This window comes from Cebus imitator, unplaced genomic scaffold (assembly GCF_001604975.1).
Source record: "Cebus imitator isolate Cc_AM_T3 unplaced genomic scaffold, Cebus_imitator-1.0 Scaffold628, whole genome shotgun sequence".
In the NCBI taxonomy this organism is placed as follows: Eukaryota; Metazoa; Chordata; class Mammalia; order Primates; family Cebidae; genus Cebus; species Cebus imitator.
Genome location: NW_016107943.1, coordinates 640,432 through 655,618, shown reverse-complemented (window position 1 = coordinate 655,618; position 15,187 = coordinate 640,432). Strand labels below are relative to the sequence as shown.

Below are 15,187 nucleotides of genomic sequence, written 5' to 3'. Positions count from 1 at the left end.
AAAAAAAAAAAAAAAAAAAAGAAGTGGAAGACAACGTCTTATCAGTAAAGTTCTTCTCCCTCAGTTCTTTGTTATTGGGTTTTTTTTTTTTGAGACAAAGTCTCGCTCCGTCTCCCAGGCTAGAGTGCAGTGACACGATCACAGTTCACCGCAACCTCTGCTTCCCGGGTTCAAGTGATTTTATGCTTCAGCAACCCAAGTAGCTGGGATTACAGATGTGTGCTGCAGCTGGGATTATAGGTGCACGCCACCATGCCTAATTTTTCTTTTTTTCATTTTCTTCATTCAGTGTGCATGTTTTAACATTTGGTGCTAATTTTTGTATTTTTAGTAGAGATGGGGTTTTGCCATGTTGCCCAGGTGCTGGTCTTGAACTCCTGGGCTCAATCAATCCACTGGGATTACAGGCATGATCCACCATGCCCAGCCCTCCCTGGGTTTTGACAGCTAAGGAAAGTCTCAGAAGACTGCATTTTTGCTTCGCTTCCCCATATTTTTCTCAAGTTACTGACATCCAAGAAAGTAATTCTCCTACTTCTTAAAAACTCATTTGTTACTTTCCACTTATTTATATGTTGAATTTTTATAGGATTCACTTGTTTCAAGTACTTGAAAACATTGCTTATATCGATTACATGAATCATTACATTAATGGTTATTGTGAAAATCAATGATAGTTCAAAAATTTTATCAGTTGGTAAAAGTGATTCACCATCACTTACTAGGCTTTTCTTAAATTACTGAAAATTTACCAAAAAACCCTAATTTTTGATTCATATGTTAAGAAAGCCATCTCAGTCTTCCTATAGCAGTAAAAATATTTAAACTATAGTGAATCCTAATCATTTTTTCTCTTTTACTCAAATACAACACATGTTCTGATATTGCTGATAGGAACTTTTTCTTCCTGAGCTGTAACTGCTTCTTTTCTTGTCGGTTAACCCCTCCAAGCCACTAAGGCTCCGGCACTGTGCCTTGCTCACTGTGCTCCTAGCACTGTGTATACAGCAGCATGTAGGATGCACACAGCAGATACGTTAGACATGAATGAGCAAACAAATGAATAATCAAGGATGGGAGTGATGCCATCTGTCACAGCTCAAAAGTTTACACACAAGTATTAAACATCCACACACGGACGATATGAACAAACAACTAGAGGGATTCAGAGAAAACCACAATATCCATCTGAATTGATTTCAACTTTTTTCCTAAGATCTTTTCTCATTAAAGAGCCTGTAAAGTTTACGTAGTCTAACTTTCTGATTTTACTGGAAAGTAAGGCCCAAGAGCTTAAATGGCAGAGCCAGGAGAGCTTTCTCCCTACTTGACACAGGTCTCCACAGGTCCTTCTTTATCACATGCTGCTTCTTCTCGGCTCTTCACACACTCTTCTTCCTCAGCTTATCCCTCAACTCTGCCCGTTTCCCAGGATTCTGCCTGTAGCTATACTACTGGTCCCACTGTCCCAAGGCATCTTATTCATCCCCATACCCACAGCCACCACCTAAGCAAACAATCCCCAGATCTCTACATTCAGCCACCTACCTTCTCCACTGCAGACTCACATTTCCCTTTGCCTGCTGGACAGCTCCTTTGGGTTATCCAATGAGTCCTTCACTCCAAACAACAAAATTGAGCTCATGATTTTCCCTCTTAGCCTCCCTGTCAGCTCCTCCTTTAGTACTCCCCATTCTCCCACACAACAAACCAGAGCCCCTGAGATGACTGTCAACTCCTTTCTCTCCCTCATCTCCTATATGCTGTCGGCAAAGGAGGCAATCAGCTGCTGAATCTATGATATTCCTCACATGGGCCCCTCTTTTCTACTCCTATCACTTCTTCAGGCTTTCAGTATTTCTCCCGTGGTTAAACGCAACAGTCGTAGCATATCCCCTTGCTGTTTTTCTCCCAATCTACCTAAAATGAGTTCTGTCCTTAAAACTAGAGCTGGGCTAGGCGTGGTGGCTCATGCCTGTAATCCGAACACTTTGGGAGGCCAAGGTGGATGGATGACTTTAGGCCAGAAATTCAAGACCAGCCTGGCCAACGTGGTGAAACCCTGCCTCTACCAGAAAAATACAAAAATTAGCCAGGCGTGGTGGCACATACTTGTAAGGTCAGCTACTTGGGAGGCTGAGACACAAGAATCACTGAACCCAGGAGGTGAAGGTTGCAGTGAGTCAAGATTGCACCACTGCACTCCAGCCTGGGAAACAGAGTGAGACTCTGTCTTAAAAAAAAAAAAGAAAACAACAACACAAACTACAGCGATCACACATCATTCTTTTGCTCAAAAACCATTGATGATTCTGCATCCAGACTGCCATTCAAAGCTCTCCAACTGAGCTCTCCCATCCGATCTTCCATTCTACCCTTACATTCCATTCATTCAGCCTACTTCCAGGTAATGGAATACACCTGAAACTTTCCTTTCCACCTTCCTCCAGTGGACTGACTTCTTGCCAGAAAAAACCTTCCTCAAAAACTACCTTCCTTATTTGGAGCCATTCTTTAAGGCCCAGATCATAACCACCTACTGTTGGAAGCATTCTAAGATGAATTGGACTTAACACTCTTGCCCTCAATTAGACTTACACTCTCTTTATTCTCAATTTCAATAGCACTTTTGTTGTTACAGAACTTAGCAGAGATTGTCCCGTATTTCCATTATGTATGTATATTTCCTCCTGGATTCTGAGCTCCTATGGCAGTAAAGACTAGCACTTTATCATCTTACATAATTATCAGAATCCTACCTTTTCCAATGTAGGGTTGCAATAAATGCCACCTTGAATTCAATGTAACTATAGTCCCATGTTTTCCAGCTATACAAACTATGCCATTAAAGGGGTTAAAAGATAATATTTATATTATCTTTAAAAAATAATAGTAAGTCATGTCTTCTCAATGTAAGCTATGTATCTCCATGAGGTTGACTCAAGGATGACATTTTATATTCCTCAGGAGGTGCTGCTAAAGTCCGTAAGAAACAAACCTTGCTATAATTCAGTGGAGGCAGATGCACAGGCTTCAGGGGTTAAGGATTTAACAGACTAGCTGAGCGAAGCTGGCCAGGAGCAAGAAAAACAACAGCACAGGCCCCCTAGGTCAGTGACGTGAGGAGAACAGGAAGGACTGTGATGAAACGGAGCACACAAGCCTCATTTAGGGGAACAGCTGCCCCCTGGCTCCCGTAACTACTGCCTAGAAGGAATACATCCAAGGGTGCCAGGTCTTCCCATCTCTTCTAAAGGACAGAAATCATGATTCTTATTTGAAATTTCCTAAATTTTAAATATTGGTAACAAGCCAGTTCAAAAATATCTTAGGCATTGTGAAAGCTAAACAAACCATATTATGCAAGGTGCTGATTTAAAATCGGTTTTTTTATGTTTCATCAGGAAAAAGTTCAATGTAAACCAAAACTTTACATGTGGATGTGTATTATGTTACCATTGATTTATACTGCAATTAAACATTTATGTAGGGTTTTCAATTTGCCATGGCTTATTAATACTTTGGATTAATTCCAAAGTCATGCTGTTTTTCAGACTCTTTCATGTAGTTAACAAGCTATATGAAATTTAAGTATGTTATGCAAAACTTTTTGAGGGAACCTCTTAATAACATATACATTAAACTTACAACATAAATAAATGCCCTCTAATTTGTGAATTCTGACTTTTCATGCATTGGATTTTCTTTGTAAAGGTAAGTCTGTCCACAATAGGCAGAGTAACATCTAACTCCCAAGGTTAACATGAGGTTCAAGTGAGATAATAGTGAAATTCAAGCCAGGCTGTCTAGGTTTGAACCTCAAAGTAGCCTGGGCAAATTATTTAATCTCTTTGTACTTCGGTGTCCTACAAAATGTGATAAAAACAGTACCTAGCTCATGGAATTATTGCAAGGTTTAAACATATTATACATGTACAATTACTGGAATAGTTTGTGCCTGGCACACACTGACTGAATAAATGCTATTATTCACTATGAGCTGTTATTATTCCCTTCCATTATAATGTCATTGATCACGGCAGCAAGTGGTGAGGAGTCTGGGATGGCACATTTGAGCTACTAGGAGGCAGAAGTTTACCTATTTCATGATGTCTCTAGAGCCAGGAAAGCCTGTGGCTTAAGTTTCTTCTCATACAAAGCCTGGGCATATGGAGATGCAGCACCAGATTTAGGGGTGCTTCAGCTGAACCACCATATGGGATAGATGACGTATGGGCTGGAAGTAGCTGTCTTGGTTGAAAGCAGGAGAGTCTGCTCCCTTAAGGAGAGGCAGATTGTTTAGTGGCTACAGCACAAGTTACAGAATCAGACTGCCAGATTTTGAATCCTGGTCTACCACTTTCAAACTGTGAAACTGTAACCCTAAAAAAGTTACTTATTGTTTCTAAGCCTCCATTCCCAAATACATAAAACACTGACAAACAATACCTGCTCACAGACTTGGAGTGAGAATCTGAGGTAATATACATATGAAGCACTTAGCCAGTGCCTGATCTGTAGAAGTATTACTAGTCCTCTCAGATGATTCCAGCTTGTGAATTTCAACTACCCTCTCCAGTGACCCACATGGAAGCCTGATGCACTACAGAAAATGATTCAAGGTAACATGGTGGTATGATGATACAAATCTTTCCTATTGAAAACAACTTAAACCTATGGCATAACTGAAACAGGCTAAAACCTGTGCTTCCCTCTGAGCTCTTCACAAAGAGACAAGTCAAAGAACAAAAGACATCTAAGAAGGCAGGCCATTCCTCATGGCCCGACAGCATGTTCCCTGTATGACTGTTAAGGTAAGGCCAACATATAGCTCTGCACATTATAGAAGTGAGTGCTTAACAGTAAGTGAAACCTGGAAAGAACACACTTCCAAAACAGAAAATAATCTCTCTAGCTGAACTTCAATCACTGGGTATCCTTTCTGACTATTTGATAGACAGATGGTGCTTTTCAACTACTTATGAACATTATGTTTTACATAATTCATGTCGTAAATGAAAGATGGCACATAAAGGAAAAGAAAACACAAAAAAAAACCTAAGTGAAAACAATTTTAAAGAAGCTAACGTTTTTGACCACGTGGACTTATAATGTGCACTGTATAGACATCAGGGAAAATATTTGTAGATACCACCCAATCAGAATCTCATCGTGATTATTGTTGAATATATATGAATATTTTGAGCCTTTTAATTATGCCCATGTGTAATCTACAATAAAATCAGCATCTTCTATTTCCAGCCCTTACACTGATAAACTGCAACACAACATATACTATTTGAGACAGTATTTTTGTTACCTGGATGTGGACTGGAGGTGATGAGGCTCCATTCGTTGATATCGGAATTGTAGCTCTGAACCTTGTCATAGGTACAGCTTCCTCTGTAGCCACAGTGGCCACCAATGACGTAGATAACATCATGTAAGACACAGGCAGTAGCATTTCCCACACCTGTGTATTAATTAAAATCACATCTTTAGATCTTTTTTTGTTCTTTTTTGCACTGAACACTGAGCTAAATTTATTGTTTTTGTTATTATTGATGGTAAAATGCAAGGTACTGTTTTAAGTGCCATAAGAGACAAAAGAATAAAAAAGGAAGGCTCCTTGTGCTCTTTTAAGAGAGGATGAGATGTCTACACATACAGCCATGGACCACACAATGACCTCCATAAAATTATAACAGAGCGGAAAATTTCCTATCACCTAGTGATATTGTTGTAGCTGTTTTAAAGACATGGCATAAAGCCTTCTCGTGTGTTTCTGGTGATACTGGTGTAAATAAATCTACAACTCTGGCAGGTCCTTCAAGAGGTATTCCAGAAGAAGGCACTATTATCACAGGAGAGGATAGCCTATGCCTATTATTACCCCTGAGAGCCTACAAGTGGGACAAGATGTGGATGTGGAAGACAGTGATATTGATGATTCTGACATTGATGAACCTGACCCTGAATAGGCCTCAGCTAATGTGTTTGTGTCTTATTTTTTAACAAAAAAAGTCTAACAAGTAAAAAAATAAGTTATATATATAATACGCATATTATATATTATATTATTATATATTGTATTATAATATTAAAAAGCTTATAGAATAAGGATAAACAGAAAATATTTTTATATAGCTATACAAAGTCTACAGTAATGCCTGTAATTCCAGCAGTTTGGGAGGCTGAGGTGGGAAGATCACTTGAACCCAGGCGAAGTTTGAGACCAGTCTGGACAATGAAGTGAGACCCCATCTCTATAAAAAATAAAAAATTAGCCATGTGTGATGGCATGTGCCTGTAGTCCCACCTACTTGGGAGGCTGAGGCAAGAGGATCACTTGATCCCAGGAGGTCAAGGCTTCAGTGAGCTGTTTATATCACTGCAGTCCAGCCTGGGTGTCGAGCAAGACCCTGTCTCAAAAAATAAAAATAAAAAGTAAAGTCTACAGTAGTGTACAGTAATGTCCTAGGCCTTCACATTCCCTCACACTCACTGACTCAACCAGAACAACTTCCAGTTCTGCAAGCTCCATTCATGGTAAGTGCCCTAAATAGCTCTACCATTTTTATCTTTTATACTGTATTTTTACTGTACCTTTTCTATATTTAGATACAAAAAGACTTACCATTGTGTTCTACTGCTTAGAGCATTCAGTATAGTAACATGCTGTACAGGTTTGTAGCCTAAGATTACAGGCTATACACGTACAGCCTAGATGTGTATTAGGATGTACCGTTAGGATGGTATAGCCTGTTGTGTAAGTATGACGTTCACATAACGAAAACTGCCTAACCACACATTTCAGAACATATCCCCACTGTCACTGTCAAGTGACACATGGCTGTAATTAGAGCACTAGGTATAAAATGGAAGAAACACCATTATAAGGGGACAGATGAACTACTGGGGATGGTCAGGGCAAGAAGACACTGCATTTGACAAGGGAAATCACAGTAGGTGGTGGCGGAATTTGACCTGGGTGATGGTAGGGAGTTGGCAGGTACAGGTGAGAGGAGGCCATTCCAGACAGAGGGAAACGCCAGTGCAAAGGCTTACTGGACAATGTCAAGTAGCCCAGTTTGACCAGGGCAGGTGGCACACTGGGGGTCACTGCATGGAATTTTAAGGCTGGCATGGCAAGCAGAAGCCACATGGCAAAGATATTGATGCCCAACAAAGAATCTGGATTTAATTCTGCCAGATTTTTTAGGTTTTTAAACAAAGAAAGAGAGCAACTAACAAAAGGAGGAGGACAGCTACCAGAAAGATCTAGGTATTGGCTGGGGCGAGCAATCTCGAGGGCCTGATTTTGGAGGGGATTTGGGGATGGAGGGAAGAACATAGAGAAAAGAGACACAGGTAAAACACACCAGCCTTGATGACGAACTGAGGCAAAGGCAAACCAGAGTGATTTTGAGGTCCTGAGCTGGGAAAATTGGAATCAATGATGCCAAAAAAAGTAAGGAGGAGGAAGACAAGGAAATGGGTTCAGAGGGAAGACGGGAAAAGGAAGAAAGATCATGAGGCTCATTTTAGTTGAAAATGCTGGTTTTGTCTTTCCACCAACTTTTACTTAGCACCATTTTGCAGGATAAAGTTCAATCTTCTCGTTCCTTTCTATTCCAAAATAAAAGCGGGTTTATAAGTAGGACAGTTATGATGGAAAAAAAATAAAGATTTAGGAGTTCCTAAACAGCCAAATGTTTATTTCTTCTTTGCATATTAATGAACTTAATTTGGGTCTAGGACCAAAAAAGGAAATAAATTTTAAATTTGACAGTACCCAAATTAAGTTCATTACCAGAGAAAGCTGCTAGTTCACTTCAAGACTACAAAATAAAATGAATAGAAAAAAATGTCATCCTTTCTACCCAAAAATGGGAAACTAAAAGCTCAGTATGGCGGGGTGTGGTGACTTATGCCTATAATCCCAGCACTTTGGGAGGCCAAGGTGGGAGAATCACTTGAGGCCAGGCGTTCAAGACCAGCCTGGGCAACACAGTGAGACCCCATTTCTATTATAAAAAAACTAAAAATTAAATTTAAAAAGTTGTTTAAAAATTTTTCTGTATGAGTCCACCCACCAAAACAAGTATTAGTCAAAACTGCAGAGAACTGGCAAAGCGTTACCTCTCCCTGGGATGACATAACAAGAATCAAAGACATAAACAAGAATCAAAGCTTTGAGTTCAAAGTATAAAACTGGAATTTCAGACGCAGTTATCAGGTGAGGGAGGACTCTGAGGTAAGAAGGTCTCCTACGCTACTCAAGGTTAAGGCAAGCACACATATGGCTTTTGTTTCACAGTAGATACACCATCGCAGCATATTTTTTTTTCAGCAAGCATTGTTCTAAATATAAATTTTTAAAATTTCAGTGAAGTAATAAGCTTTCATTCTCAAAGAAATATACTCTGAACCCAGGCTTATAATCCCAGCACTCTGGGAGGCCAAGGTGGGCAGATCACTTGAGGTCAGGAGTTCAAGACTAGCCTGGCCAACATGGTGAAATCCCGTCTCTAGTAAAAATATAAAAATTAGCTAGGTGTGGTGGCACACGTCTGTAATCCCAGCTACTAAGAAGGCTGAGACAGGAGAATTGCTTGAACTTTGGAGGTAGAGGTTGCAGTGAGCTGAGATCACACCACTGCACTCCAACCTGGGTAACAGAGTGAGACTCCATCTCAAAAAAAAAAAAAAAAGAGGAAATATATTCTGAACCACAAAACCACTGAAACTGTTACATTATCCTTAAAAAACAGAATCAGAAATGTATGCTAGTTTATAATAGCTGCTAAAATATGCAGACTTTCCTTGTTTCTTTTGCAGGAGAGGGGTCAGGACATTCAGAGCCCTCCTGGAATCAGCAAGTAGTGGTAAGTCTCAGGCAAAGCCAAAAACCAGTGCAGCAACAGCACCAGGCTTTCCGCTACCTTCTCCCACCCTGGCGTGAGAGTGGTCACAACTTAACATGAAATTAATTTCTGCTCTATCAGAGCTGACATGTCCTAAAATGTTCAGGACAATCATACCTAACATTTACAGCATGCTTACTCTCTGTCAGACACTGTTCTAGGCACATCACAAGCACAGATTCATTTAATCTCCTCCATGATCCAAGACTAGGTATTGTCATCCCCATTGTACAGATGACAAAAAGGGGGCACAGGGTGATTAAACAATTTGCCAGAGCTCATCAGCAAGTAAGAGGAAAGCAGGGATCTGGATGCAGGCGGTTTAGCTTCAGAGGCACCGTCTCAAGATTGTTCTGCCTCTCAGCTTCCGGCCTGTCATCCAAAGATCATACCAGGTCAAATTTCCAGACCAGGTCAAATTCCCACACTCTCACTAGCATTAAAAAAGAAACAGAAAAGCCTGGGAAGAAACATTTGGGACAAAATGATACAAATTTGGTAACAACCTACCAGTTGTTTTTGTACAACTCCTCAGCACCAATGAATAAATATAATGAAGTAAGACTCTGGTTTAACATTTTTTCCACTGGGAGAGGAGAGCAAGGCTAACGAACAAATTGCCAAACACAGCAGAAAATATCAGACGGATACTGAGACCCAGGGGTGTGCCAAGTTCCGTGGGCCACATGAGGGATGGTATGGTGTCTGTCCCTCTCAGAGAGGACTGAATTGCAAGAGTAGAGGTTCCCTCTAGTTCCTGGAACAATGTACTTTGTTATATCCTGTAGGGACCAAACCTTCCAAGGTTTTAATGAAGGACAAGAGCTGATCGCATATTTTGAGAGGAAAAAAGTTGAATAGTTAAAAGCAGAAATTAAAAGATTTCAATTTTAAGAACACGAAAAAATGAAAACTGTCCAGATTTGTCTCTTCATCTAGCCCTTGACTTGAATATAAATTCTCATAACTCTCAAACAAGTTGGGAACTATGCTATAGTGTTTTTATCTGGAACATTCTGTGCAGCATTATTTGTACAATCCACTATAGTTCCTAGATAGCATCCAAAAGTGATAAATTCAAGAGAAGTGAGACTGCTGGCCTGGCCCCAGACACCTAAAAAATACAAAATAAACATAATCTCCACTTACCTTTAATCATATTTGCAATAGGAATCCATTTCTCTTTTAATGGATCATAGAACTCAGCCTCTTCTGCTGGAGCCCCTTTTCTGTAACCACCTAAAGCATAGACACAGCCACCCAAGGTGACTGCACAGTGGTAATACCTGGCATTGAGCATTGGTAAACCTTCTGTCCATTCGTCACTTTCACTGTTATATATCCACACTGTGTCAAGAGCTTCTATGTTATCCGTCCTGTAGCCCCCAGTTACATAAATGTTGGGTCCTAAACATGTAACCCCATAGCTCTCCCTGGTATAATCTGGTATTTCTGCTCCCTGAATCCAAACATTTGTCAAAGGATCCCATATGTGAACCTCTGATAAAGGATGCCAGTAATAGCCTCCAATTATATACATTGTGGCTGTGGACCTCTGGGAAATCTCTTTATGCATGGGATTCAAGGCATTGTATATTAGAGATCGGATCTTATTTTCAGTTAGCAGGCAGCTTCTTTGAAGGCCTAAGGCTGTTTTTAAGTACACCGGATCTATATCAATGTTGATATAGCTCAGTAGATTATATAGGCATTCAATTCGATTTTCTACATCGTGAGCAGTCCATTTAATAACTGGCTCTATGATAGCTTCTTCTTTCCAAACACTGAGATTCTTTCTGGACAAGATAAAGAGAAACTTTTCAAGGCTGATTTCCAGAAATTCTTCTTGTTGCCACACTTCCTTAAACTTTGAACATAGAATTCTTCGAGATTCCTTCTCTAGTTCTGGACACACATGAAATTCTGCAAAGGAGTGCATTCCAATACAATTATCAATATCCAAGTGCCTTACCAAAAACCGCTCACAAGCCTTCTTTACTGAAAGGAACTGTAGCAGATCTGCTGCCTCAAGCAGGCTTTGAACATTTCTTTTAGTTATTTCAATTTGGGAAGTGTATGCATAATTTACAAGGCCTTCCAGAACATCATGGTGGATGCCAGACAGTTTTATTTTATTTTTAAATTTTTCTTTCATGTCAGCTGTGAACATTGCCTTAAAATAATTGCTGCAAGCAGCTAAAACAGCTCGGTGACAATGGAAGATTATGCCTGAAGGACACTGAAGGGTAATATCAGTAAATAATCCATCCAAGTAAAATGTTCTGAATGCATCCAGAAAATCCACTGGATGTGTTGAATCCTTGAAAAGATAAATATAATCTTCTTGTCCTTTTAGAGCCATGGCTGCAATAAATATGAAATAACAAATGTGTTTTCAATTTTGCCCATTATCTCAAATAATCAATGCTAAATAACTGACTAGCATTGGATATACTCCAAAACTGGACTAAGTTCAGCATTCTAAATGATAAATGCAAAATGTGGATGGACAGTTTGATCATTTATATGACTGTCAATTTAAACTCAGGGTTGCTCAGGGCTCAAAATGAGGCCCCCCGGATTTTTCAGTAGTCCTTTTGAGAGTACTGATTTGCTATTCCATTCACCGCAGTCTACCCTGGCCTGGTGGTCGGAGATGAGATCCCACTCTAGGCAAGGCAAGTGTCCGAGGGTCACCCCACTCGAGGCCGGACCTCAACTGTCCTGGCTCGACCCCAATTCAACCTTTTACCCGAGCTCCGTCTCCCTTTCAAATCACATCGAAATGCCAAAAAGGGATGGTGGAAACATAAATGGACAAGAAGAGATCTCGGCAAAGGAAAACCCTTCGCCCTTTCGCTTAAGGAAGGAGAGAAGGGAAGGCTTCCGGTCGCAGCCCCTGCAGCCCGCGCCCCCTCCCCCGCGTCCGCCGCAAGGGTTTCCGCGCGTCCCGCGCCTGGGCCCCGGCCCACGTTCCCGCCCTGCCCCGGGGCCAGGCGCGGGGCTGGACTCGAGGGCGCCGCGTGCCGCCGGCGGGCCCGGTGCCGGAGTCCCTCTGCCGGGCGCTCAGCGCAGGTGCGGGAAGGACGACGCAGGCAGCCCCATCGCAACGCGTTCGGCCCGGCCCGGAGCCCGCGCAGCCATTGTCTGCGCTCCCCTCCCGCGCGGCCTTGCTCCCCGCGCCCGGCCCCACTGGCTCCACACAGGCCAACCTCGGGCGGCAGGTCTGCACCGCACCTACCTCCTGCCGGGGCTCGGGACGCGGCGCTGGCCAGCTGGCTAGCAGCGAGCCGGAGCTGGGGCGCCTCTGGCCCCTCTGACCATCTTTGGAAGAGGCGTGCCGAGGCCGCCAGCTAGTGCGGCTCCAGCCTACAAGCAGCTCCTATTTTGGTGTCCCGGCTGCTCCCCCGCCTCCACCCGAACAGCCCCCCGCACAGTCTGGGCGCGAGGCCACTCGCTGGAACTCCCCTGTCGCCGGGCCGCGCGGCGAACGGGGCGGGGCGTGGGGGCGTGCGCGCGGCTCGGCCCCTCCCCGGTGGCGCCCCCCACAGCAGGTGGGACGGCTTCGCCGCCGCGCCGCCGCTTTCCCCTTCCTTGGCGCTCTCTCCCCTTCCTTGGCGCTCTCTCTCTCCCGCGCTCTCACACCGGTCGAGCGTCTTCTCTTAGATAAACTCTGAGTCCTGAATTGTTAATAACACCATATATGAGTGTGTCTGTGTGTGTGCGCACGCGTGTGCGTGTGTCTACACTTTCCCCTCCCTCAGTAGCTCTCACCAGCCCAGGGCCCAATTGTGAGGACAGAGAAGGGGGAAAGAGTGGAGAGAATGAGGCACGACTAAAGGTCAGGGATTGGAGGCGCCTTCGAAATTCCAGAAGTAGCTGCCCTTTCCCACAAACGCCATCCCGCCCCCCCGCTCCAGCAGAGCACTCAGGAGGGAGCCTTGGGGCTGATGGGCACGTCAGGGGTTAAGCTGGAGTTTTGAGAAAAACTGAGGGCAGCCGGGGCCAAGGCGAAATCCAGTCGTGCTAGGATTCACGTTACTGTATTTAGAGCACGGTAGCTGGAAGGAGCAGCCTTTCTGGTGACAGCCAGTATAGTCACAGATGTCTATGTGGTACACAAAGTTCATTTTCTTGTTCCAACAAAAGCCAGTATCAAATATGTTCATATATCATTCATTCATTCATTCGCAAGATTTTATTAAGTGCTTCGAGTGCCTGATAAGGATAAGCACTAGTGATCTAGTGTTGACAGATGGTCGCTAGCTCACAGAGACCTTCAATACCACCAGAGGACCACGTGTTTCCCAGAGTATGGTCTCAGAGACAGAATATACATGAATGGCCACATAGTATATGACAACAGAACTCTGAACCACAGAAGCCCAAGAAGCCAGACCACAACCTTGGCAGCAGCTGAACCAGAACAGTCAGGAAGTAGTCAAGGATTGCCAATTTCCCTATTTTTCTTTTCTTTCTTTCTTTTCTTTTGTTTTTCTTTCTTTCTTTCTGACAGGGTCTTGCTATGTTGCCCAGGCTGGAATGTAGTGGCACAATCATAGCTCACTGCAGTCTCGATCTCCTGGGCTCAAGAGATCCTCCTGCCTCAGCCTCCCAGGTACCTAGGACTATAGGTGTGCAATTTTTTAATTTTATTTTATTTTTATTTTTTTTGAGAGGGAGTCTTATTCTATTGCCAGGCTAGAGTGCAATGGCACAATCTTGGCTCACTGCACCTTTCGGCTCCCAGGTTCAAGTGATTCTGCTGCCTCAGCCTCCTGAGTAGCTGGAACTACAGGCACATGCCACCACTCCCAGCTAATTTTTGTATTTTTAGTAAAGACCGGATTTCACCATAGTGGCCAGATTGGTCTCGAGCTCTTGACTTCATGATCCACCCGCCTAGGCCTCCCAAAGTGCTGGGATACAGGTGTGAGCCACCGCGTCCAGCCCAGGTGTGCAATATTTTAAATTTTTAAGATTTTTTTCAGAGACATAGTCTCACTATGTTGCCCAGGCTGGTCTCAAACTCCTAGACTCAACCGATCCTCCTGCCTGGGCTTTCCAAAGTGCAACTTCCCTATGTTTACCCCTACTTCCACCTTAACACCAACCAGAGAAAGCCAAATATGTTTCGCAAGCCAATCACATAAGATACCCATGCCTCTAGCAGCCCACCTGCAGCTTTCCCATGGCAACAACTTCCAATCAGAGCATACCTGGGGTTTTTCTTCAATTCTATAAAGCGTTCCCACTTCTCTGCTCACCTTTGAGCCTCTGACAAAGTCAATTGATGGTAACTGGGACTCTCTTCTACAGCAAGCTCTGAATAAACAGCATCTATTTGTTCTTCTGTGGGTGGCTTTAGTTTAATTCCACAAATCAATTCATCTTAATTAAATTATGTGGGATGCTGGTTATGCAGCCCCCCACAACTACCACACATGAGAAGACTTCCATGGGGTGGAGACCTAGGAATCACTCTAATCAAGGGCAGCAGGTGATTCTTATGCACAAATAAGAGAATGTGTTAGACCCAAAAGAAAGATGAAAGATTAACATCCCAACATCTGGTAAACACTTTAGTAGAAAGGAAAGCATGTGACGTTTAGTTTCAGGCTTAAGGCTCATCTCTGCCACTTATCTAACATGTAGCCACTCACAAATTACTGAACTTCTCTGATCCTTAGTCTTTGGATCTGTAAAACACAGACAACATCCATACCTTCTTAACCTAACCTAAGGTTAATGGACAGACAAATTAATAATGAAGCACTTAGGACTTGGTATATAAATGTGTTAGCTACTATACTGAAAGAATATTTACACTTAATTCTGCATCACAACCTTAATTTGGAAATTAGCATCTTCTTAACATGTCTTCAGAAATTGTGAAATTTGTAGTTAATAGTAATTATAGCTTGTCCTTCATAACTGATAGTGATGCTGTTGGCAGTGTTGCCATTCAAGGACACAATTGTGACTTATTAAAGGAGCCTTCTCGCCATTTCTGTCACTGAAGTGTAGAGATGGCTGTTTTTGTAGCTCTAGTTACTGTTTGCCAACTTTGATGTCTAAAAAAAATATAGTCTTGGCCGGCTGCAGTGGCTCAAGCCTGTAATCCCGGCACTTTGGGAGGCTGAGGTGAGTGGATCACCTGAGGTTGGGGGTTTGAAACCAGCCTGACTAATATGGAGAAACCCCGTCTCTACTAAAATACAAAATTAGCTGGGTGTGGTGGTGCATGCTTATAATCCCAG

General features: G+C 42.7%; 1 protein-coding gene across 1 annotated transcript in view; it reads right to left on the bottom strand.

The window, feature by feature from the left end:
- The window catches only part of KLHL23 (kelch like family member 23), a 16,788-nt gene extending 4,327 nt beyond the window's left edge, over nt 1–12,461 (bottom strand). Inside the window, exons 1-3 of the mRNA XM_017517346.2 lie at nt 12,169–12,461; nt 10,077–11,291; nt 5,321–5,473 (exon numbers count right to left, since the gene is read on the bottom strand). Coding sequence (XP_017372835.1) covers nt 5,321–5,473; nt 10,077–11,289 — 1,366 coding nt within the window. The 5' untranslated portion in view covers nt 11,290–11,291; nt 12,169–12,461. The remainder of the gene's footprint in view (nt 1–5,320; nt 5,474–10,076; nt 11,292–12,168) is intronic.
- Between the last annotated feature and the right edge of the window lie 2,726 nt (nt 12,462–15,187).